The 26,940-nt window shown below is 45.9% G+C and overlaps 1 protein-coding gene across 1 annotated transcript in view; it reads right to left on the reverse strand.

The window, feature by feature from the left end:
* LARGE (like-glycosyltransferase) overlaps positions 1 to 26,940 on the reverse strand; it is a 663,150-nt gene that overhangs the window by 18,459 nt on the left and 617,751 nt on the right. Inside the window, exon 11 of the mRNA XM_006901347.1 lies at positions 15,612 to 15,890. Coding sequence (XP_006901409.1) covers positions 15,612 to 15,890 — 279 coding nt within the window. The remainder of the gene's footprint in view (positions 1 to 15,611; positions 15,891 to 26,940) is intronic.

The raw sequence follows: 26,940 nt of genomic DNA on the forward strand, positions 1-26,940 counted from the left end.
TACACAAGGATTTGCACCCCCTCCCCAGATTTATGGGTTTATAGAACGTCAGGAGCCTCACACAGGGATCACACACACACACACACACACACACACACACACACACATACACACACACACGGGTGTATAGACCATCATAAGCCTTACACAGACGTATAGACCATCAGGAGCCTCACACAAGGGGGCCCAGCAGCCGTAGGCACACACACAGATGTATAGACCATCATGAGCCTTACACAGGGATTTGCCACACCCACACCCACACCCACGGGTGTATAGACCGTCATGAGCCTTGGGGCCCAGCAGCCACATTTCTCTCAGAATGGAGAGCAGCAGATTCGGAGTGCTTTCTGCGATTCCCTTTCATCTTGCAGACACAGAAACTGCACAAAGATGGGCTGCAACCAGACAGGTGCGTTTCACACTCAGCTGGTGGAGGTTTTGATGCCGGTGCTCTGAAAGGGCCTGTGAAGGAGCTGTTTCCGTAATGGACTGGTTTGAAGGCACAGTCCCACACGTGTTTATCGGATGGCACTGCCAGCCTGGGCCCCTGTACACTCTGTCTGTCAGTTCATCCTATACCTGCTGTGGCTTTTTGACAATCTGAGGGTGAACACATTGCTGCAATTATTTTATTGGGGTGTGAGGCAAGGAGACCCTTATAGATGGAGTGCTATAGGTGGAGTACCTTCAGGAAGCAGGAGTCCATTGGGGGAGGTGAGCATGGGTGGGGTGGGAAAGTAAGAGACTCAAGTTCTGGGTCCAGATCTGACAAAATTGAGTGACTTTAGGTCACTAGACTCTTCTCTCTCAGATTGCTCATCTTAGAGCACTAACAATGAATCCACTAGCTGCTCCAAGGAAGAAGGTTGGATTTTTGTTATATTGATATGTAGCTGTAATTCACATAGAATACTGTAGCCTTTGACCTTCTGCAGCGAGTGCCTCTATTCCTCCTTGCTTTAAGTAAGCAAGGTTGTGTCATCTACACAACACCGGTGGTTGATGAGTCTTCCTCCAATCCTGATACCACATTCTTCTTCATGAAGTCCAGCTTTCAGCATACATACTGAATAAAAAAGAAAGGACACAGTCCTGAAACATACCTTTCTTGGTTTTAAAACATGCAGTATTCCTTTGTCCTGTTCAGACAATAGCCTCTTGGTCTAGATATAGGTCTTGTGTGAACAGGATTAAGTGTTCTGCGATTCCCGTTCTTTTCAATATTGGCCATCATTTGTCATGATCCACACAGTCAAATGCTTTTGCAGAGTCAATAAAGCACAAACAGACATTCTTCTGGTGTTCTCTGCTTTCAGCCAGGATCCATCTGACATCAACAGTGATATCCTTGATGCCGCAGCTTCTTCTAAACCCTGCTTGCACTTCTGGAAGTTCTGTGGATATACTGTTCTAGCCCTTTTTGGATAATCTTCAACAATATGTATTTGTATGTGATAGTAATGATATTATTCTATAATTTCTATATTCTATTGGGTCACTTTTTTTGGTAATGGGAATAAATATGGCTCTTTTCCAGTAAATTTACCAGGTAGCTGTCAAATTTCCAGAGACTAATGAGCACATCCATGGCTGCATCTATTATTTGAAACATACCAACTGGTATTATATCAATTCACAGGGTTCTATCCCCCACCCCATGTTTTAATGCAGTCTGAAATTTTTTCCTTTATTGGTGGGAAACCAATGGCTTTCTACCATTAGTTCTTGATCATATGCTACTTCCTAAAATGGTTTCATGTCAGGCAACTCTTTCTGGTACAGTGACTCTGTATATTCCTTCCGTCTTCTTTTGATGCTTCCTGGATCATTCCAGATTTTGCCTATAACATCTCTCAGCATTACAACCCAAGGCCTGGATTTGTTTTTCAGTCCTTTGAGCATGAGAAATGCTGAACAAGTTCTTCTCTTTTTATTTTCTAACTCCAGCTCTTTGCATATTCTGTGATAATATTTTGCTTTGTCTTCTTGAGCTGCCCTTTGAAATTACTCTTTGCTTCTGCATCTCTTTCTTCCCTTTGTTTCTCAAAACTTTGGCACAATTTTCAGAATCTCTTCAGACATCCATTCTGATCTTTTATTTCTCTCCTAGATTTCTAGCCCGCAGTTTGAAGTGACACAATGGTATTGCTAAGAGAGAGACACCATAGAATTGTGGCATCAGTGTGGTCAGATATGCTGACGCTTCAAGAGAAGTCAGCTACAATTCTTTCCAACACATCCAAGGGTTTGCTATCTCTCAGAGGGGCTAGTTTAAAGGAATGCAGAATGATGGCCAAAAACAGGAGCCTGAGAGGTCCTTTAAATCTGACGCTATAAACGCTTCAGTAACTCCACCATTTCACTAACTATTCACTCACAGACAATTTTTCTTCCCTCTCTGGGCTTTAGTTTCCTTATCTTGATAATAGATACTTCATAGAGTTGGATATTAAGAGAGCTAAGTGAGAGAATCTATTCATTAATAAATGAATATTTATGAATCCAGGCACAATATTGGGCATAGAGTTGAATGTAAAGATAGAACCTCTGCCCTCTTAGAAGTAAAAGTGTAGGAGGGAGGAAGAATGAAGGCAGCCATATAGCATAGGGCTGTCTGGAGCAGAGTCACAGAGAGCTGCCTGGGGTGTGTCTCTGTCTCTGTCTCTCTCTCTGTGCGTGTGTGTGTGTGTGTGTGTCTGTCTGTGTGTGTGTGTGATCGTTCAGTTGTGTTCTGACCAAGAAGTGAGAGACAGTCAGGGGAGGATATCCTGGATATATGGAAAACTCTGGAAACAAGAATAAACCTATATAATTTTAGAGGAACTAAATTTCTTACATGTTTGTTAGAGGGGCAGTGAAAAAAAAGAGAGAGAGGCTCTTCATGAGCTGGGTCAGCACAGCGGCTGCAACAACGGGCTTCTGCACAGCAGAGAAGAAGACGGTGCGGGCTCAGGCAGGGTCTCTGCCTGTCGTACAGAAGGCTGCTATGAGCTGGAGCGTTGATTTCCACAGCACCTGACCACAGAGTTCTTAGAGCGCACCTGGCAGGTAGTGGTAATGGACCGGACTGTGTTGCCCTGACATAGATGCTGTGACTCCTGACCTCCACCTGATCTCCACCTGAACCCAAGGGTGGTGAAACGTCTCCCACACTTTAACCTTATCGTCAGGAGGGACCAGCCCGTGGAAAAAGACATCTTGCTGGGAAAGGTGGAGGGTCAGAGACAGAGAGGAAGACCTTCAACGAGAAGGAGTGACACATGACTGTGACTGTGACGATGGGATGCAATGTACCAGAGATGGTGAGGACAGGACAGGGCAGGGTTCAGATCTGTCGCTCTTAGGGTCAAGATGAGTCCTAGTTGGCTTAAGTTACATTGCAATCCCAAAGGCACATGGTTCAAATCCACCAGCTGCTCTATGGGAGAGGGAAGGACACTCTCCTCCCATATAATTAAATGCTCCTGAAAACCTGTTGAAGAGCCAGCTATGAGTTTGTTCTGACTCTATGGCAAACAACCACCACCATACCCTTAGCCTGAGAACACAACCTTCCTGCACCCTTTGGATGGGATCAGGGTACTTTCTTCAGCAGCAGTCCTACTGGCCGCCCTGCTGGTATCCTATGCACGACTGGGAGATGCTCCATCTCCGTGAGCTTCTGCTCCTCACAGGGTTACCTGCACTGATTTCTCTCTGGCAGAGCAATGAGAGCGGAAGCCCAAGCTGACAAGTGACAAACTGTTGGGAACCAGGGAGCTGGAGACACCAAGGCTACTGTCAGAACGCCAGGAGAGACGCCGACCTGTCAGCTCACAGAGCTCTGGGCTTCCGCAGCCCAATTTCATGGCATCAAATGTCAGCGAGTCCGAGTTTAATCAAAACCGAGTCTTAAGGAATCCAGGCGGCTCTTGTACAAGTTCCCAGGGACTCATATGAGAGAGGTATCAAAAGCGGATGGGAGGAGGGAAGGAAACTTATTCTGAAATGTGTATCTGCTTCAAAAACCCCAGAAGGGGATCTTGCTGTCTTACAAGGCTGTGTGGACAGCCAATGGGAGGCCTGCCTGCCCATACGTCCCTTCTCCGCTCCACTGACCGGCTCGGAGTATCTCCAAGGTGATGGCCCTCATCTTGCTCTGACCAGGCTCATCCCAGATGTCTCACTCTCTGGTGATGATGGTGGTGGTGAAGGGACTGTTCAATTACATACTGATCAGCCCTACAATGCTGGAGGGGAAGAATGAACTCTGCTTCATGGCCGTGTCTTTAGCTCTGGCAGGATTCAGAATACACAACTCAATCAGTGCAGAGGGAACACAGGAATCGATCTGAGCTTGCCCGAAGCAGGGATGAGGTGGCAGCGTGAGGCAGGTTTCTAGGATGGAAATATTGGGGTAAAAATTGTAGTTCTGCTACGTAAATCCTTGTGACTTTTGGGCACATGCATCTTCTGCATTTTAATCTTCTCTCTTGCATTTTATTAATGTCATTACGTGCCATTGAGTTGACCACAATTCCTATCAACACTATGAACATTTCTGAACCTTGCCCTATTCTGAGCCAATTTCGCTGTCTCTGACACACCTGACTTCACTGCCACAGTCACTGAGTCAATCCATCTCATCCAGGAACTTTCTCTCCTGCGCTGACCCTCCACCTTCCCAATCTCTAAGGACTGGTCCCTCCTGGAACCCAAAATATATGAGTTGAAGCTTCAAAATCCTTATGTACTGGGAGCAGCCTGGTTTCAAACTCTCTAGGACAGATCAGTGTGTTCTCTTGGCAGCCCAAGGTACGTTCAACACTCTTCTCCAGCACCACAACTCAAAGGCATTGATTTTTCTTCTGTCATCTCTATTCACTGTCCAGCTCTCAGATACACAGCAAGCAACTGAGAAAACCATGGACTAGATTGGGCACACCTTAGTCTCCAGACTGACAGAACTGCTCTTCAGCACTCTGGAAATGTACCTGACAGCAGATTTTCCCAATGTAACTCGTCTTCTGAATTCTGACTGCTGGCAGCAAGGGTGTTAATTGTGGATCCAAACAAGATGAAATTACTAACCACCTCAATCTTTTCTCCATCTATCACGATGCTGCTTCTTGGCTCAGTGGGAAGGATCTTTGTTTTCTTTTTTTTAATTTTATTTCATTATTTTTTGTGTGTACCGTCAAATCAGATCTGACTGGTACAGGAGGAGATTGTTCCTCCTTCTCCAGCAGAGCACCTGGTGGATTTGAACCGTGCAACTCTGAGACTGTAGTTGCAGCTTCTTGCCACTAGGCCACCAGAGCTCGCCGATCTTTGTTTTCTTGATGTTGAGATGCAATTCATGTTGAAGACTGTAGTCTTTGACCTAAATTGTTAGGTGTGGTCAAATAGATTTTCTACTCACAAGCGACTTCCTGTGGTAGAGTGAACCCAACATGTAAGGTTTCATAAACTGTAATCTTTACAGATGCAGATTACCACATCTTTCTCTTATGAAGCCTTGGATGGGTTTGAACTACTGACCTTTTAATTAGAAACTGAGCATTTAACCATTGTGCTACCAGGGATCACTGGCACACTGGGGATAAAAACACTTATCTGTGGCTAGGTTGTGATAAGAGGGATAACATTGGTCAAGTGTCTGGTACACAGAGCGCATGTGCAGAAAGTTTTCCTCCTCCCTGCATCCTCACAGACTCCTCGTGCAGCCCTGTTCTCATGTGATGCTCTGCATGGTCTGCAGGAACACACGGACGTGCCTGGTGCTGCACTGCTGGACGAGACATCCGAGGCCTGGATCTGAGACTCAACCTTGCTACGCAGACGTCAACTTATTCCTGGACTAGCAGAGAGATAGTAAGGAAAGAATGGAGGAGAGTCTGTTAGATTGACCTTGATGGGGACACTGCTGACCTTGACCAGGGCCAAGGACTCAAGGATAAATGCAGTAGAAGACTGTGAAGCTCATGGATGTGCAGTGCTAACCAGGTGTGGGGCAAGGGGGCTAGTGAGGGAGCTGATATGGAAGAAGAGGAGAACTGATGTGGCCACAGGTTTAAGCCACCAGCAAGAAGGAAGGCCAAGTGTGTGTGTGTGTGTGTGTGTGTGTGTGTGAGAGAGAGAGAGAGAGAGAGAGAGAGAGACAGAGAGAGAGAGAGAGAGAGAGAAGAGAAGAGAAGAGAAGAGAAGAGAAGAGAAGAGAAGAGAAGAGAGAGGAGAGGAAGAGAGGGGAGAGGGAGGGAGGGAGAGGGGGAAGGGGAGGGAGAGAGGGGTAGGGGAGAGAGAGAGGAGCACAAGTGTGAGACACAGAGGTGGACAGTTTCAGTACATGAAGCTGTTCAGGTGCCCCATGCAGGTTCTTTTCTCTTTTTAGAACTTTCTTCACACTGTCTCAGTTACCTAGTGCTGCTATAACAGAAGTTATACCAGAGTTAACACATAGGAATACCACATTGTAGGAGCTGGAGGTCTGAATTCAGGACACTGGCTCTAGTGGAGGCCTTTCTCCCTCTGTTGGTTCCAAGGTCCTTATTCATTGGGTCTGTGGTCATCTTCACGGGGCCTGCCAGCGATCTTCCTCCTTCTCTGCCTAACCTACTCTTTTTTTTTTAATATCAAAAAGTGAAAGGCTGAAGACATACCCTACACTGACATGGTCTCATTAACATAATAAAGAAAACATATTCCTAAATGGGAAGCCCATCAGTAAAGGGCTAGGGTGTCTTGTTAGGTGCTGCTTTCACAGTGACCTATGAACAGCCGACCTGAACCCTGCCCTCTCCTGTATCATCCTCATCATCTCTGTCACACTAGAGCCCACAGCTGAGGTCATGATATCAACCCATCTCATTGGAGGTCTTCCTCTCCTTTGCTGATACGCCATCTTCCCAAGCATGAGGTGTTTGTCCAAGGAATAGCCTTACCTAGCTACACGGCTAGAGAGACACCATATATTCATTACCAGCAGACACAATTCAATTCGTAACATTCAGCTACTTTTGAGCTCCTATAACAAGCCAGGATAATTCAGGCCTTTCCACATCTGAAAGCAACCTTGAGAAGTAGAGGGTCAATGGAAGCGAACTCTCTCAATGAGATAGACTGACACAGTGTCTGTACTAACAGGCATAGCAGAGACTGCGAGGATGGGGCCCGGTCAGGCAGGGCTTTGCTCTGTTCAACGTGGGATCAGCACGAGTCGGGAGTTGACTCGCCTGCACCTAACAGTACTTGTGAGTCCCTCAGACTTTAAACTCAACTACTCATCCTGTCTAGAAGGTGTCCCTGACCCTCTCACGAGATCTCTGCCTCTTAGCTTGAGTCTCTTATTTCTACGGCACAAGCTAGCATTAATTTTAACAATAACAGCAGTAGTAGAACTATGCTTTGAGCATTCACTAGAGAGTCAACCCCATGAGGGTAGCTCAACTCACCTCACTGCGGTCAAGCTGGAATCAGCTCATAGTGGGGTTTTGGGAGGCTGGACTTCCCATGGTGAGAGGCTGCTTCCAGAGCTGCTAGCAGATTCAAACTATCAGAGAGGTGGTGGCTTTGGGGTGGTGGTACAGAGCCCCGAGGACTACGTCACCAGAGATCTCTAGTCCCTTGTTGTAGTTGACCGAAACCGATAGAGGCCGTACGAACAGCAGAGCTACATACACCCTGCCCTGTCCTGCGCCGTCCTCATCATCTCAGATATACCCCAAGCTCATTGTTCCAGTCACCACAAATCCATCTTGGTGAGGTCATCTTTGATGACCCTCCACCTTCCCAAGCATGATGTCTTTTTCCAAGGAGGTAAGAAAGAATGTCATTTTCACAGAGGATGAGAGAGAAGAGATGAAGTGCCTTTCCTGAGGTTGGCCGGATGCTGGTGAAGGAGCCCAGTCTTGAAAAGTCTTGAAATGCAGATCTTGGGGGCGGTGGCGGGGGGAGGGGGCTCCATGACCACACTGTTAACCTGCAACTTAGCACATTGCCTGGCACATGGTAAGTGCTTACTGCTTAATTTCTACTAGAGAAATACTAACAATATGTATTTGCTACATTCCAGTAAGAATAAAAAACCATGGAGGGGTTAACATGAAGTTGAAGCCCTCCTGGTTAAAAAAAAAAAAAAAAGGTTAACTGCTTGCGTGTTAATCAAAAAGGTAGGTGATTCAAACCCAGGCAGCATCTCTGTGGGGAAATGACCTGGTGATACTCTGTCATAAAAGCCACAGCCTGAGAATCCTATGAGGCAGCTGCACTGTGTCACACACGCAGTGTTGTTATGAGTTAAACCAAAAACAAATCAGGAGGTCACAGGCCACGCTGTTGGGCCAGATAAACTCACCTGCAGCCTGAACAGAACACATTTATCCCCTTCCAGACCACTAGCTTGTGACCTCTGACCTAGGGGACTTCCACCACTGCCTGTTGCCACCTAGTGATCGTGACTCCTGGGAACTCCACTGTGTTTTCAGTGACTGATCTTCTGGAGGGAGTTTGCCAGGCCTTCCTTCCACTGTGTCTTTGAGTGGACCTGAACATCCAACCTCTAGGATGGCAGACAAATATATTAACCTGTGAATCACCCAGTGATGCTTGCACAAAGTCACCAGGCAAAGGAGTTCAATAGGCAAGAAACCAAAAAAGAAAGCCAGTATGCAGGTGGCCATTGAGATAATGCTGCTACAGAGGATTTTCAGAGGAAGACCTGTTTAGAAGCAGACAGCCAGTCCTTTCTTCTGAATGCCTCTGGGTGAGTTTGCACTGTCAAACTTTCCCTTACAAGTCCAGTGCTTAACCTTGTGCACTACCCAGGGACTCCTACTCTAGGTCAAAGGACAGGAAAATGAACTTTTTATCAAGTGCCAAATCTAATCCTTCAAGGAGGCTGTTCCAGTCTCTTTATTCAAACTCAGGCCTGTCTGACTTCTGTCCTGTTCTGTGGGATTTCACCTGCCATGGAAATCAAGAGAGAGCACTGCAAACTCGCAGACTAGGTCATTAGACGAACTTGCTGAAGGGGTGGGGAGGTATTAGCGAAACACCTGAGTTATGTTCATGCATGTAACTGATTTCATTATTTTCTAACGGAGTTGTTTGTTTTCATCTGTAATATCTACTTGTTGCTAAGCAACGGCTAGTGGAATTAGGAAGCTGAACTTATTTTGGAAGCCAAATCGGCCCCTAAAAGAGTGACAGGAGTAAGCGTTCGGGGTTCCGATCGGAGGGCTGCCAATCAGCTGCTCGGGAACAGTGATGCTGTCTCGAATCTTGCTGCGATCTAAACATCCCAGCGTCAGAGGAGGAGAGTGGCCCTCCATCGTCACAGCCTGCTCTCCCAGTGGAAGGGGCCAAGTTATCCTCAGAACCCCAGCATCCCAGACAACACCATCAACATCAGCTGTAATCGTCACAGTAAACCTGTACCAGGTGCCGTCAAGTCCGCACCCCGTGAGTACCAGGGTTAAACTGTGCTCCACAGAGTTGTTGTTGGGTTTTTATTGTTTTTTGTTTTTGTTTTGTTTTTCATATCCAAAGCACTTTATTTCAGATCTGGGAGGACTGAGAGAATTCTTCTCAAAAACTGCCTCCTCCACAGAGTTTTCAATGGTTTATAGTTTTCAGTAGCTCACCAGGCTTTCTTTCAAGGTACCTCTTGGTTGACTCCAACATTTCCAAGAGTTGGCTCAGGGACTCCATGATCCTAACAGGGGTTTATGTCAGGTAAGTGTTTACCAGCTGCCAGGTGGAGTGGTGAAGTTGTAAGCTTAAGCCACCCAGTGGGTCTACTAGAGAAGAAACAAAAAGCTAAACTCAAGACCCTCATATTGATTTCACCTCATGTTGACTCTCCACCAGGTTCTTCAGGCTGTGGGTGGGCAAACACTACCTTCCTTCCATAGAGCCAGTGGTGGATTTGAACCTCTTTTGTTACACAACACTTTTCAGAATTACATCTGTAAGGACTGCAAGGGTTTGTTTGTTTTTTTGGGGGGGGGGACCACCAAAAAAACAAAACAAAAAAACTTCAACCCCTAAATGAGCCAAACAAACAAAAACATCAAGTCACACCAAAACATAGGGAAAGATCTGCTCTATCACATGGGGTCACTATGAGTTGGAATCAAATAGATACCACCTAACAATTACAGTAACAAGAATAGTATGAAATGTCAAGTACTGTAGTAGACACCAGCCACCAGTTAAGGAAAAAAATATAGATAATGAAGCAGTGTGACTGGGTGGGGTCAGTGATGTTGTTGTTGTTATGTGTAGTCAAGTTGCCAGCGACCATACGTACAGCAGCTCTGAAGCCTGTCCTATCCTGAGCCAGTCACACTAATTTCGACACATCAACCTCCATTGCCCCAGTCACTGTATCAATCCATCTCACCTGGGTTCCTCCTCTCCTGTGCTGTCCCTCCACCCTTCCAAGCATGAAGTCCTGCTCCAAGGACCAGTCTCTCCTGGCCACGTGCCCTAAGTATGTGAGAAGGAATCTCAAAATCCTACCCTCTAAAGAGAAACTTGGTTTCACTCTCTCAAAGATAGACCTGTTTTCTGCTTTCTTGGTGGTCTACGCTATGTTCAAGACTCTTCTCTAGCATCACAATTCGAAGGCATCAATTCTTCTTCTGTCATCTTTAGTCACTGTCCAGTTCTCTGATGCAAAACAGTTAATTGCGAAGACCTGGCCTGGACTAGGTGCACCTTAGTCTTTAGACTGACACTGTTGCTTCTCAGTACTCTGGAGAGGTTCCTGGTAGCAGATTTTCTCAATGTTATTTGTCTTTTGATTTCCTGACTGTTGGTGCCAAGAGTATTGATTGTTGAGCTGAGCAAGCTGTAATTGTTAACGTCAATCTTTTCTCCACTTCTCACGGTGCTGTAAATTGGCCCAGGAGTGAGAATCTTTGTCTTTTTATTGATCAGATCTCGTCTTGGCCAGTGTGATCTGGGCTGTTTACCTCTCTGGGCCTGAGTCTTTACTAAGACTCTGTGCAGAACGAACTCTGAGGAGTGGGGTACTCAAAGCAGCTTGCAGGAGTCCTGGCACTTGGGAAGGGCTTAACAAATCCTGTCATAGAGCTCCCAGAGAACACCTTATTGGGCATCAATGCGAAGAAGCAGGATCCCAGGGAAGCCCAGTGACTTTGCTGACTTCCATTGCTACTGAAACAAACAGTGCCACCACCTCATTCCAAGTCAATGACAGGATGTTGGTAATGAGCTGCACTCTCTGATCATATTTGGGTCAGAAACAAGTCCATTCCATTTGCTTGGAAAAAGAGCTCAAGTCAACAGACACTTTCATCTATTAAAAGGTTGTCTGCTGCTAAAAGGTGATGGCACGTCAGTGCTGACTCGCAGTGATGCTGACCGCAATAGAACAAAATGCCCCCCAGTTCTCTGCCACGCTCACGAACCCCACGGTTGCGGCTACTCTGCCAATCAATCTCACTGAGTCCCGCTATTTTTCACTGACCCTCTGCTTCACTAAACTTAACGTCCTTTGCCAGGAATTGGCTCCTTCTGATAACAAGCTCCAAGTGGGTGGGATGAAGAAGTTTTGTCGTCCTTTAGATGCCGCCGAGTTGACACAGTGATCCTATAACAACAGACCTGAACCTCACCCTGTTTGAATCCTGCACTGTCCATACCGTCTTCAACATGCCTGAGCCTCTGTTACAGACACTCTGTCAGACCATCCTGTTAAGCATCTTCCCTCCTTCTTCTGATGCCTCCTCTCTCTCTATGCTGTTGGTAGGTGCCACTGAGTTGAGTACAACTCACAGCAACCCTGTCAACAACAGATATGAACCCTGTCCTATCCTGTGCCATCTTCAATGTCCCCAACACACTTGAACCCACTGCTGCAGTCACTGTCTCAATCCAACTTAACGGGGTTTCTGGTCCCACCTGCCTCACAGGGTCTAAACTCCATGGGAACACCTTGTGGCACAGCTTTGCAGGACCCACTCCTCCTTGTACGTGTAGTCACGTCATCTCTTGCTGTTCTGTTGAGACCCTCCATCTCGGGGATAGAACTTTCACTCTCCTGGGAGCACCCATCATCCTTCCTGCCTCATTCAATTCAGCTGCAGGCTTCAGTTGGGATCCAGTTTCTCCAAGGTCTCCTTCCCTGAGCTTTCTCCACTCTCACGTTGGGTTAAGAGCACCCCGATACCACCCTCCTTAGAGATGAGAATGGTGAGACTTCATCTCACATGTTATCAGGAGGGCAAGTGCTTGGAAAAAAAGAGATCATCCTGGAAAAGGTGGAAGGTCAGAGAAAGAGAGGAAGCTGCTCCACCAGACTGACACAGTGAGTAGAGGGGGCATGAGCGTGTCACGGACGTGAGGATGGGGCAGGGCAGGGTTCAGAGCTGTTGTTTACAGAGCTGCTATGAGCAGCAGTCAACTTGATTGAACCTAATAACAACAACAACAACAACAACTATCATCCTCATCACGAAGCCTGGTGCACTTAATTTACACATTAATGATCTTTCTAGTTGGCCTGTCAGCTGTGGGGTGTGCGGATCCTTCCCAAGTGAGTCACAGAAGAAGATGAGGGCACACAGTAGGTGCCTAATAAATGCTACTAACTAAATGAATGAATGAATGAATGAAAAGCTGAGTGCAGTGTGGATAGATAATAAGTCAGAAATGCCCATCTGTCTTCATACTCTTCACGAGCGAGTCACTTCACCTCCCTGGACTCAGCTTCCACATGTGAAGAGAGCCCTGAACTCTAGCATTCATTCTCAACTGAGGATCCCTGAAGAAAGGGGTGGGCTTTTGGGAACATGTTTCACTATTTCAGGACCACAAGAGGAATCCAAGATCTTCCTGTGAAAATATGACTCCAGCTGACTAAGACCTCAGGAGACTGCACTAATGAAAATATTAATTAATGGTCAACTGAGGAGTACCTAAAGCACTTGCTGCAGAAGGTCAAGGACTGTAGTCTTCAATATGAATTGACACTCAATATCAAGAAGACAAAGATCCTCGCCACTGGGCCAATTGGCAGCACCATCAAAAATGGAGACGAGATTGAGGCTGTTAGCAATTACAGCTTGTTCGGCTCCACAATCAACACTATTTGACACCAGCAGTCAGGAAATCAAAAGACAAATTGCACTGGGAAAATGTGCTGTCAGGGACCTCTCCAAAGTACTATAAACAGCAATAATGTCAGTCAAGGGACTAAGGTGTGCCTGATCCAGGCCATGGTCTTTGCAATTACTTGTTACTTAACAGAGAACTGGACAGTGACTAAGGATAATAGAAGAACTGATGCCTTTGAATTGTAGTGCTGGAGAAGAGTATTGAACATACCATGGACTGCCAAGAAAACAAATAGGTCTGTCTTGCAGAGAGAGTGAAACCAAGTTTCTCCTTGGAGGCTAAGATTTTGAGATTCCTTCTCACATACTTTGGGCACGTGGTCAGGAGGGACCAGTCCGTAGAGTAGGACATCATGCTTGGAAGGGTGGAGGGACAGTGCAGAAGAGGAAGACCCTGGATGAGATGGATTGATACAATGACTGGGGCAATGGGGGTAGGTGTGTCGGAGTCAGTGAGACTGGCTCAGGACAGGGCAGGCTTCAGAGCTGCTGTACATAAGATCACTATGAGTTATTGGTGGCTCGACAACACATAACAACAACAACAATGGTCAACCTCCATCTGAAATTGAGCAAGGTCTTAATTAGCTGTTATTAGTGTCTTTGAGTAAGGGGGGAAAATTGTAATGCAGTATCAAACCATAGTATACTTGTGGGTAATACCTTTCAAAACAGTTCACATGGAGGTGAGATCATAAAGAGCTTTTCTCTAGAAAGAGTAGCAGTCATAGGCTCTTAGGATGGGACCAATTCGCCCTTGGCCAGCTGGAGTCAGGGATAGGGTATTATAGTTATCACAAGAATCCGCAATTAAGGTTGCATAGTGGAGTGTATTTGGGGCGGTGGGAGGGGTGTGGGGGGATTGTATACCAAAGAAAATATTTTTCTTTTACTTCTCAAAGACAGGAGCGAACTGGGGTGGGGGGGACTGGAGGGAGGTCTGGGTAGGGAGAAAAGTGCAACAATGAATAAATGGAAATCCAAAAATAAATGGGAAAATAAAGGGTACTATCCTGAAGGGCCCTCTCTTTCTGGTAGGGGGCAACTCTCATCCCCATCATCTATTCCTTTGGGAACTCTGATTGGGATCCGGAGTCCACTATCCACAAGCTTCCAGGGTTTTGGAATCTACAGAGATCGAGGGTCAGAAGCTCTATCTGGCCACTTGGGGGCGCGCTCACTCCACACTTGGATTCCAAGGCCCAGCTGGAGCAGGAGGTGGACAAGGAGGAAAGCTGGACTTTTGGAGGCCCTGCAGGGTTTGGAGTTGTGGGTCACAGGCTCCGTAACATATGTTCACACTTACAGAAAACCCAGCTCTCATCCTTCCAGCCCACGGTTGTGCTGTCCAGAGCACCTTACTCTGCTGTTCTTAACCAAGGAAGCCTGTTCTGGTCTCCTCCGTTTCCGTGGATAACACCCTTGGAAGCCCTATGGAGTAGCTCTACTCTGTCGTCCAGCGTGGCTACAAGTAAGAACCCACTCCGTGGCAGTAAGTTTACTTGTTTTTACTTTGGTCAGCAGCCTGAATCCTTTGTCTGAAATAAAAGAACGATCTTGTGCCTGTAGCGGCCCATTTACAAAATGAAGGTACATTCACACAATGGAATAAATACTACGCAGCATGCAGGAGCAATAACTTTGTAAATTATTACCTGACTTGGGAGGGACTGGAGAGCATTATGCTGGGTGAACTAACTCAGTCACATAGGGATAAATATTGTGTAAGACCATTATTGTAGAATGAGTATAAGGATCCAGGAGGGGTGGGAGAGGCTGGAAGCAGAGGGATGTGGATGTATAGGGGGAAGGGGGATTAATCATTGGGTTGTACAATTTGATGGATGGGTGGGTGAGGGAAATTGAAAGTATTTGTTCAAATCTGTATTTAAATTTTGTAAATAAACTAGTAGAAAAATTTAAAAAAAAAAAAAAAAAAGAAGAAAAGAAAATGAAAATAGTAACACCACACCGACAGCAGGGGCTGTGTGTGATGGGGAGGAGATGGCATATCCTTGTGAAGTGTCACAACACTGCACAGCATCCAGGTGGCACTGCAGTCAGCAAAGACCCCGTCCCCATTCAGGGTTCTTTTTAGGACTGGACAGTGATGTATATCAAGAATGGGCAGAGGCAGGCTCTCTGATCCCAAACTGAAAGAGCAAAGATATGCTCTCACAGAAGCAAATAAAAAGGCCTTGGCTGTGAGAGAGGTGTTTCCTGTCCACTCCTTGCATATTTTATCATGCAAATACAGGCTCTCACCTCCCTAGGGATGAGAAGGTGTAGATGTCTGCTCTCCCTTCCAACTCAAGTGGTCATGAGCTCTGTCCTGAGTGAGTTTATTAAGTCCCTTCCTCATTCTGAGCCTCAGTTTCCCCATCTGTTTAAGATGATGCTTCTCAGGTTCTTCCTGGTCCCGACATCCCATGGTGGCGCCTGCCTCCCGCCCAGCGCCTGGCCGGGTGGCAGCCCCACAGTCCTTACCTGAGGTACTCATAGAGCCCGTACATGGGCAGGAAGTCAATGTCAGACAGGAACATGTAGGGCGTGCTGATGTGTTTCATGGCCACATTGCGCAGCAGGTTCACGGGGTAGAACTGGCCCTCCTTGTACACGATGTGGTAGCCGACGTTGTGACGGCTCATGAGCACGTCGGAGCCCTGCGCGTAGCGGAGGAACTGCTGGGCCTCGGCATCCGACAGGTAGAGGGCCAGGCTGATGGGGCCCTCCCAGTGCTTGCAGATGGCCTCCAGCATCTGGAGCCTGAAAGAGAGGGGGCCTGTGAACCACGGGCACCTTGGAAGAACGACCTAATGATTTCTTTTTGAAAAACCAGGTACTTTAAGCCAAATGGACTAGGTTTCAGAGATTGGAGAAGGGAGTCAAAATTAGCAAGTACATAATGTCGTGTACAGTCGAACCCACTCATAGTTGACCCTCCAGCAGGTCTTCAGAGGCAGTAAACTGCATGGGAGGAGACTGCCTGCCTTTCTCCCATGTAGCAGCTGGTAGATTGGAACCATGTGCCTTTGAGATGGCAACGCAGCTCCCTAACAACAGTCCAGCAGAGCTCCCTAAATACGTAATTGTTGTTATGCGCTGTTGAGTCAGAACGATCTATATATATGAGCCTCCAGCAGGTTTTCAGAGGCAGTAAATCACACAGGAAGAGACTGCCCATCCTTCTCCCCTGGAGCAGCTGGTGGATTCGAACCATGTGCCTTTGGGATTGCAGCACATAATACAGCAGAAGGGAAAGGCAATATCCAGTAAGATGATGATCAGCACAGCATCTCCAAAGAAGAGAAAGGTACAGAGAGGAGCAGAAAATGATGAAAAGAAATCAGAATTACAGAGTACGATTACATGGGAGAAGAACGATCACGTCATGGTATTGAAGTGAATTAGTTATTAGAGCAAAATGTACATGGATGGTTGAATGAAAAATTACGTTTGATTGGTAAACTTTCACCAAAATGACAAAAAAGAATTCTAGAATGAAATAAAATCAGCCAAAAAAAAATGTTTAAAAACAACAAAAAGCTGTGGAGTACAGTTCTATCTGCCACAAACAGGTCACCAGGAGTCAGATTTGACTTGATGACAAAAACAACAAAAAGCTGTGGAGTACAGTTCTATCTGCCACAAACAGGTCACCAGGAGTGAGATCTGACTTGATGACCACTGGTTGATCACCGGGAGCCAGGCACTCTCCTGACTCAAGCATCATTATCTCAACTTTCCTGATGAAGGGAATGGAATCCTAGCCGTCTAATCAACTTTCCTTCTTGGACTTGGACAAGACATGCTAGACAGACTTGTCATCAGGTCTCTGGGGGTGGGGAGGGATAAATAATACAGAGCACTTGGGACAAAAGAATAGAAAATCAGGCGGACGGTGGGAAAGCACGTGGACCCACGGTGACACTGCCTCCATTTGCTGGAGCCCTCCGTGACCCAAGCCCCAACCAAGCTATGGTGGAGACAGCAAGCCAAGGAGAGGAAGGGAGGAAGAGAGCCCAGGAGAAAAAGAAAAGGAGTCTCAAACAGAGTGGGTTCTGAAAAGATGTTTGAGGAGAAATTGATATTTTTTTTCTTCTTCTCCCAAGTATCTGGTACATAAAAGTGACTGTTAAGAAGCAAAGTCTACTGTCCCTACCCAGCAACTGGTACTTCAGCAGCAGTGTCCTGGTCAGAATGCACACTTTATTTGGACAATTACGGGGAAATAGAATCCATGTAATTCCATGCTTCTAAACAAAAGAGAATGGGCATACCGATCTCATTTTAATGGCATTCTGGGTGCATTGAGCTTCCTCTCAGGAGCTCTGTGGTTTTACATTGCCCAACTTCCTCTTTCAATACGGAGTCCTGAGATACTCATCAGGGCACAGTGCCCTCCACTTTTCATCTCTTACAATGCTTGTTAATCAATCTGACAAAAGCTACCTTTTAAGAAGTATGACTGTTCTCTAGAAAACAAAGATTCTCACCATCTGGCCAAAGGGCAGAATCATGATAGGTGGAGAAGAGATCTACGTTGTTCACAATTTCTTCTTGCTCGGGTCCACACTCAACACTCTTAGCATCAGCAGTCAGGAAATCAAAAGACAGTTGCTGTCAGGAACCTCTCCAGAGTGCTAAGGAGCAATGATGTCAGTCCAGAGACTAAGGTGTATCTGATACAAACCACAGTCTTCTCAATTACTGGCTAAGCATCAGAGAGCTGGACAATGACTAGAGATAACAGAAGAATAATCAACGCCTTTGAGTTGTGATGCTGGAGAAGAGTATTGAACGTAACATGGACTGCCAAGAGAATAAACAGGTTTGTCCTAGAGAGGGTGGAACCAGGTTGCTCCTTGGAGGCAGATTGTGAAGCTCCATCTCATACTTTGGACACACATCTAGGAGGGTTCAGTCCTTGGAGAAGGACATCATGCTTGGAAGAGTGAAGGGACAGTGTAGGAGAGGAAGACCCTGGATGAGATGAATTGACACCGTGATTGTAACAATGGGGACAGCTGTGTCAGAGTTGGTGAGGTTGGCTCAAGATGTGGCAAGGTTCAGAACTCTTGTTCACAGGGTCGTTATGACTCAAGAGCACATAACAACCTAACAACTACTACTCTTCTCCAGGCCTCAGAGACCAAATGGAGGGTCAGCTAGGAATTGCTTCTGATATGATGGCAGTGAGTCTGAGTTTGAGCTCCAAGATTCTTAGCTCACTGAATGTTCAGCCTCTCCCATTGGACCCTCATATCTCCTGTAGGAACCCAATCTTTCCTGTAGGGCTCTGACCAGCTGGATTTTGAAAAATTATCCCCCTGCCTTTTAATCTCATCTTCTGCAAGATGGGAAGACTCTGCTTTTCAAAGGGGAGTTGTGTTTGTTGTTGTGTGTTTTTTTTTATGTGTGTATACTGTCAAATCGGATCTGACTGGTACAGGAGGAGATTGCCCCTCCTTTTCCAGCAGAGCATCTAGTGGATTTGAACCGCTCACCTCTGGGACTGCAGTGCAGCTTCTTGCCACTAGGTCACCAAAGCTCCAAAGGGGAGCCATTTTTTATTAATGTTTTTATCTTCCATATACATTGTGTTTCACACATGTGTATTGTGTTTTATACAGATTTTCATTTATATTTTTTTCACCCATATTGTGGCGTTTCTCACCCCTTACAATCATTTCACTAATAACTATGTTTGTGAAAATGGTTAAGCCAGCTACTTCATGGCTCGAGCCTTAATAGCCCCCTTTTACACAGCCAACTGCTGATTGGCCCGCCCCTATCAAACCAGTGCTGAGGGAGCAAGCGTGTCCCTTTTACTGATGAATCCACTGTTCAGCTTGGAAACTTTGAGCATCTGCATCCACAAACCAAGTCCAGTCCAGAGTAAGACATGAGGGTGCAGCGATTGACCCTCACTCACATCTTGGATCATCTTCTCTCCATCTGGTTGGGTTCTGGTCAACTCATCCCTAGCCATCTGTGGCTATGTTCAAATGGGCACCAGGAGCCCACACTCCTTGCATTCTAGACCTGTGGATCATTTCACTCAGCCCTAAACCCACAACATGGGGCCAAGTCAACCGGCCAGGGGTCCTCATGATCCCCTGCTCTTCAAGCCAGCCACCCTTCCCTGCTTATCCACACAGCTGGGCATGCTAGGTGGACAGCGCTGAAGGAACACATCCAAGTTCAGCCATCTCCCACTCTCACACCTGCGGATCCAGGTGAGAAAGGAGAGTTCTTAAATTGACACTGAGATTTAGGGGAGAAAAGAGCAAGTGTAACTTCCAATACCACCATCCATCCAGCAGTCTGTCATACCATAAGGTGCACATGTTGCTATGATGCTGGAAATGATGGCATTGGTATTTCAAGTACCAGCAAGGCCACCCAGGGTGGACAAGTTTCAGCAGAGTCTCCAGACTAAGGCAGACTAGAGAGAAGGCTTTACAATGTTGATAAGCCCATGAGCCCCACAGAATCATGCCCAAAATGGTAAAAGCAGATGAGCTGCTGAGCTTTGAAGGTCACAATAACTATAAGAATGGGCTACTGTTGTTCTGGGCCATCAAGTCAGAGCCAACTCTTAGCTGGCTTGCATGGGAGGAGACTGCCCATCTTTCTCCTGCGGAGCAGCTGGTGGATTGGAACCACAGGCCTTTGGGTTGGTAGTGCAACTCCTTACCACTCGGCCACAAAAGCTCCCTACAACGACAGACTAGCATCTATCAATGACTGTGGAGGCAGCACAAGACTACATGCTGCTTCATTTGGTTATGCCTGGTGTCACTATGTGATGGAGATGACTCAATGCCAGTAACAACAATCTCTAATACATGGGCATTAAAGCTTCTGGAGGGAGTGGGATTCAGTCTTGAACATGTGAACATGAAAAGACAACTATCTGTCGTTCTGGGCTCTCCCACTGACCCGTTTGGTGACACTGGGTCTGAGTCTTACAAGCAGAAAGCTAGTTCCCCCTGGGCCAGGCCTTCTCTCGAGCTCTGACGGTTCCCCCTGGGCCAGCCTGTCTCTCGAGCTCTGACAGCGGCTGACAGCGAGAACAGACACAAACTATCTAGGAAGAGAGGTGCTGTTCTTGTGACAAACAAGTTGAGCTTAACACAAACTAGAACCAGATGTTTTTGCATAGAACATCAGGGAACTGGGAGCAATGATTACACAAGCCACTTGCGTTTCTCTAACACCAGCTCCCTGATCTCTTCCACCGTAAATGTTCTAAGAATCAACCTTTCTAGCAAGACTTGGCCAGTATGGAGTTTATAACAACGGTGATAATGAAGCTGTTGTGAGGTGCTGTCAGGTCCTCTGAACAAAAGAACAGAACCTTGTCCTATCATGCGGCAACCCTCAAGATCGCCTCTGTAACACTCATCTTGTCGGGGGTCTTCCTCTCTTTCACAAACCCTCCACTTAGTGGTAAGGAATTTAACTGCCAACCCAAAAGTACACAGTTTGAATCCACCAGCTGATCTGTGGGAGGAAAACGTCGAAAAACCCAGTGGAGGTTAGGGATGACCCTGGAGGACATTATGCTGAGTAAAATATCTCAGTCACAAAAGGACAAATACTGCATAATGTTTTGCCACTGTTGCTAAACGGGACTGACATAGGGGCTGGGGGTGGGGGTGGAATGAGAAAGATGGAATAAATTATGTCTACTGCACTGAAATAGATGAGAGAGAGAACCGTTTAAAAGGGATATATGATTAGGTATTATTGTCATGACAGGAGTCCAGAAGGCTGCACAGGGGAGTGGACTTAGGGGAGGGATTGTATAACAGTGAAAGAATTTTTATTTCACTTTTCAAAGAGAAGAACAAACTGGAGGGGAGAGGTGGGTAGGGAGAAAAGCGAAACAATGAATGAATGGAAATCCAAAATACCTGTAAATTTTCATTAAAATTATTATTATTAATAATAATAATGAAGAGGAAAAAAAAACCCAACCCAGTGAAGGTTCAGCTATGAGTTGATTCTGACTCGACGGTACTAAACAACAACATTTACCAGCATAATGCCTTTATCCCAAGGACTGATGCTTTTTTTAAGTGTATGTGTATGTGTTGTATGTGTCTAGAATGATATAGGAAATATAAGACTGGCCCAATAAACCTCTGCCTTACAGCTACTGTTTATAATGTGATAACCACATCTCGGCTGCCAGATCAATCACCACTCAGAGTAACTCTGCAAAGCTGGGATTTTCATCACCGTCTTCCAGATAAGGAAGTTCAAGGAGGCGAAGGGAATGTCTTCACGTCATACAGCTCAAAGTGCTGGAGGCGCAGCTCCACGCTGGTCGGTCTTACTCAGGAGCCTGAAGGTGGAGCCTTCATCGCTTAGTAAGCATCAGTGTCATGTTAAGAAAAAGATGCCCAAATACCTTCCCACCACTTCCTGTTCCCCTAAATGAGCACGTGTCCTTCCCCATCTTCAGGCCCCTCTGGACTCTGCCACCATCTGACCCTGCTCAGGTTGCCTCCCCCAAACCCTTATTCTCTCTGGTTGCCCCAGTGCAGCTCTCAACGATACAAAGTTCTGGAGAGAGAGAGAGAGAAGGGAGAAGGGAGAAGAAAGAAAAGAGAGAAGAGGAAAGAAGAGAGAGAAACACGAGAAAACCTGGCACAGCAAGGATATGGGTTGATGGAGAGTATTTCAAGAGCTACCCTTAATTTTGAAAACACATTTCAGATTAGCCCCAAATCTTAGATATTTACTTAGTCTACTCGTTACAATGAAAGAGGTCAGTCTCAGAGAGGTGCATGGCTTACCTAAGAGCACACTATCCCATGCTCTCCCAGTCTCCCTCCCCGCCCCATAGTTCCATGTGCTTCACGATGAGGGGTGGAGGTGCAAGGCTGCAGGGCAAACATTCTGAAATGGCCAGAAGAGCCTCGGGCAGAGTTGTAGAAATGGGGTGAGTACACAAATGATGCAGTTAACTCACTCTGATAACTGAAAGGGTGGAGGTTCAAATCCACCCAGAGACATCCTGGAAAGCAATCTGAGTTATCTACTTCTGAAATATCAGCTGCTGAAAACCCTACTCCAGCTTTGCTGTGATATGCACGGGGCTGCCATGATTCGTCCAGAGAGAGATAAGGGAATAATAAGATGAAGAGTGACCACCAGAGAAGGCAGCTGTGAGGAGGTGGGACTGGAGATAACAAAAAAGATTCTCGTGGCCTCATGAGATTCAGAAGAGAAAGCTTCCTAAGGAGAGGGAAGAGCTCTGAGGGCAAAAGCTTAATATGCCAGGGAAAAGAAAGATCATGGTGGACTGAGGACCGGACAGTGGGGCAGAGAATGAAAAGGATGAGGGTGGGAGGGGGCCAGGAGTCAGGTCATTTGTGGCCTTGAAGATCAAAATGAGGAAGTGGCAAATTTTTCCAAATGCAATGAGAACCCTTCAAAAGAGGGGTAAGTGCATATGTGAGTGTATGTGTGTGTGTGTGTGATGAATATTACACAGAAAATTAGGTTCTCATTCAGTGATTTTCATACAAACTGTTCCATGACATTGGTTAACATTTTTATGATATGCAAATAGTCTATTTCCATTGATATAACTTCCCTTGCTCTTTCTTTGCCTTTTCAGGTTTGAGTCTGCGTAACTCTGTCCTCAATAGTTTTAAGGGGGCCCATTATTGAAAGTTGGCTATGAGGACGTTCCAATACAACAGTACATAACAGTTTGACTGAAGGGTGATGTCTAGGAACAGCTTCAATGCAAGTTCAAAGGGTGTCATAGGGCGAGGTTCCCATTCAGTCTGGCCTGTTTTTGTTTACATTTTAAGAACCTGAATTTTATTCTCTATGTTCCTCCTTTTTATCCAGGAAAGTACCTTCTATCATGTACCTGGACAGAACGGTTGCCAATGGTAGCCAGATGCAAAGTAGCCCCCTGGTCTCAGGCCAGAAGAGTCCATGGTTTATTAGGACTATTGTTCGTGGGCACTCGTTTCTTTTTTTGAGCCTTTCAATCTCTTACTGCTCGTGGAGAGACCAATAGTTGTACTTTAAATGTTTATAAGCATCTAAGACCTCAGATTCTATTCCCTAAGCTAAGATGTAGAAAACTCTTTAGAACCATGCTATGTCAGTTGACCAAAGGGTCCCACAAGACTATAGTCCTAAGTTTTTTAATTGAGGAAACAAATCAGTCTGATGAGTTGTTTGGGTATGTCGAGGAAATCTCTGCAACTCTGCCCCTGTGGCTTTAATTATACACATGGAACACTCATAAACGTGCATGTGTTGTGTGTGTATACATACATAGGGAGATCTGGTGGCCTACTGGTAAGGAGGTGTGTTATCAACCTTAAAGGCATGCAGTTCAAATCTGCAAGCTGTTCTGTAGGTGAAAGATGAGCAATCAACTCCCACGCACATCTCAGTCTCGTAAAACCTGCTGCAGAGTCAGCTGTCAGTCGGTCCCAACTTGACAGCACACAACAACTGTATATATTTGCTTACAGGTTCACCATCTATGCATGTATGTGCATATATTCTTTATTTTTGTATCTTTTTCTCCCCTCTTCTTTTTGTGATTACCTCTCCTTCTCCAGTGGAGTATCTGGTGGATTTGAACCGCGTGCCTTCAGTATTGCAGTGCAGCTTCTTGTCACTAGGCCACCAGAGCTTCCTTATGTCCCTATATGCTTATATGCTATCCTATACACAAGACAAATTACATTGGAAAAGCTGGTCATCAGGGATCTCACTAGAGTACTGAAGAGCAATGATACTAGTCTGGAGACTAAGGTGTGCCTGACGCAGACCATGGTGTTCGTAATTACTTGCTACGTATCCGAGATCTGGACAATGACTAAGGATGATAGAAGAAGGATGGATGTCTTTGAGCTGTGGTGCTGGAGAGGAGTGCTGAACATACTGTGGACTGCCAGGAGAACAAACAGGTCTGTCCGAGAGAGGGCTGCTCTCTGGAGGCAAGGATTTTTAAGCTCCATCTCAGATGGCCAGGAGGGACCAGTCCTTAGAGAAGGACATCACGCTCATAAGGGTAGACAGATGGTGTAGTAGAGGAAGACCCAAGGATGAGATGGACTGATTCAGTGACAGGAGAAATGGGATTAGGTCTATCTGAGATAATGAGATTGCCTCAGGATAGGGTAGGTTTCAGAGCTAAGGGACATAGTAGGGTCTCTATGAATCACAGGTAACCTGACAGCACATAACAACAACAATAACAACAACCACCACCATGTACAGATATGCACACATATCTGCCTATGTTGTATACTGTGAAGTTGGAACAGACCCATAGCTGACACTCCAGTGGATTCAGAGACAGTTATTCTCATGGGAGGAGACTGCCTATCTTTTTTCTGCAGAGTGGCTGGTGGCCTCAAACCATGTGCCTTCAAGATTGCAGTGCAGCTTCTTGCCACTAGGCCACCAGAGCTACCTAAGTAACCACATACATATATTTTTTGGGGGGTTGCTACTGCTATTGTGGCGCATTGCATGTCTTGTAGTATTTACTGAAACTGTCACTTTTCCTTGTATATTCTTAGTGGCTTCATTTACTTTGGTTAAGCCACACACAATACACCCACATTTGATATTATCTTTCCCATCACCCAAAATAAATAACAAGTGTCTACTATCTAGAAAGTGATTCCCTCCCTCTACCTTCCATCCCTGGTACTCATCAAAGACCACTTTCTGTGTGCATATCTGTTCTTGACTTTTTTTATGTCTTGATCCTATAACATCATCAAAGGTTTTTAATGACATGACCTGATTTGTACACATGAAAGATCCCTCAGGCTGTTACCGGCAGGAATAATTGCCTTCGCACACTCTAGAACAGTGTGCTTCAAACCTACTCATGCTTAAAATCACCGGGTGAGGTTATTAAATCACAGGTTCCTGGGCCCCGTTGCAGTGGTTCTGACTCAGGAGGTCCAGGATGGGACCTGAGAATCTGTATTTCTAACTGGCTCCCTGAGATGCTGTGCGGCAGGGCATGGAGCGCAAGTGGGGTGCCACTGCTCCAGGGGATGTGAGTGGATAGCTCATCCCAGATTCCCTCTTGACCCTTCCCCCAAACAGAAAGGACCCATGAGCCACTGAGTGTCCTGGAAGTCTAGTTATCACTTCCATTATCTTTGTCAAAGGATCATCAAAGAACAACTTGGTAGAGAATTACCAGAAACTTACTGCCTTCAAATCTATGCCAACTCACCGTGACCCTCCCATCAGACTTCCGAGGCGAGGCCGCAGGTCTTTATGGGCAGACACTGTCCACCCTTTGCCCGAGGAGTGGCTAGTGTATTCAAACTACTGACTCTGTGATTAGTAGCCTGACACAGAATGCACTGCACCGCTAAAGCTCTTTATTACCCCACAATTTTACTCTGGGAATATATATTAAAAAGACATGAAAGCAGAGATGCAAACAGGAACCTGTGTACCAATGTTCAGCTCAACACTGTTGTTCTTGTTGTTGTTGTTATGTACCATTGAGTCACTTGTAACTCATTGCAACACTGTGTACAACAGTACTAAACCTTGCTCTATCCTGTGCCAACCTTATTGTCTCTGACACACCTACCCTCATTACCCAATCATTGAGTCAATCCATCTCATAGAGGGTCTTCCTCTCCTGCACTGTCCCTCCATCCTCCCAAGCATGATGTCCCTCTCCAAGGACTGGTTCCTCCTTGCAACATGTCCACCTTGCAATAGGCACACCTTAGTCTCCAGACTGATATCATTGCTCTTCTTTGCAGTAAACAGCCAAAGAGCAGAAAAATAAGAAGAACAGAGCTTTTGAAATATGCTGCTGCAGCCTTCAATATGGATTGAAGCTCAACGTCAAGAAAACAAAGATTCTCACCAATGGGCTAATTGGCAGCATTATGATAGATGGTGAAGAGATTGAGATTGTTGACAGCTAGAGTTTGCTTGGCTCTACAATCAACATTCTTAGTACCAGCAGCCAGGAAATTAAAAGACGAATTGCACTGGGAAAGTCTGCTGTTAGAGACCTCTCCAAAATACTGAAGAGCAACGATGTCAGTCTGGAGATAGAAGAAGAGTTGATTCCTTTGAGCTGTGGTGCTGGAGAAGACTACTGAATATACCATGGACTGCTAGGAAGACAAACAAGTTTGCTCCTTGGAGGCAAGGATTCTGAAGCTTTGTCTGCCATACTTTGGACACACTGCAAGGTGAGATCAGTCCTTGGAGAGAGACATCATGCTTGGGAGGGTGGAGGGACAGCACAGGAGATGTAGACCCTCTATGAGGTAGACTGGCAAGGGATAGAGCAGGATTTAGAGCTGTTGTACATAGGGTCGCTATGAGTCACAGGTGACGCAACAACACATAACAACAACAACAACATACAGATGGAGTGGAATCATTTATCCATAATGAGAAATGAGGTCTGATTTTTGTGATAATTTGCTGCTTCAGAGTCAATCAATTCTGACTCACAGTGACCCCCAGAGCAGAACACTCCCAGATGGCTTCCAAGGCTCCAACTAACATATCTCTGTCCTTAGAGGGGTTGGTGGGTTCAAACTGTTGACCTTTCAGTGAGCAGCTAAGCACTTAATCACTGTGCTACCAGGACTCTTTTAAGAATTGTGGTAAGATAGATAAATCTTAAAAATGTTATATCCTAGGGAACTCTGGTAGCCTAGTGGCAAGAAGCTGTGCTGAAATCCAAAAAGTGTGTAATTCAAATCCACCAGATGCTCTGCTGTAGGAGAGACAATCTCCTCCTGTGCCAGTCAGATCTGAT

The sequence above is a fragment of the Elephantulus edwardii genome, unplaced genomic scaffold, assembly GCF_000299155.1.
Source record: "Elephantulus edwardii isolate Elephantulus edwardi_28Jun2011 unplaced genomic scaffold, EleEdw1.0 scaffold00321, whole genome shotgun sequence".
In the NCBI taxonomy this organism is placed as follows: Eukaryota; Metazoa; Chordata; class Mammalia; order Macroscelidea; family Macroscelididae; genus Elephantulus; species Elephantulus edwardii.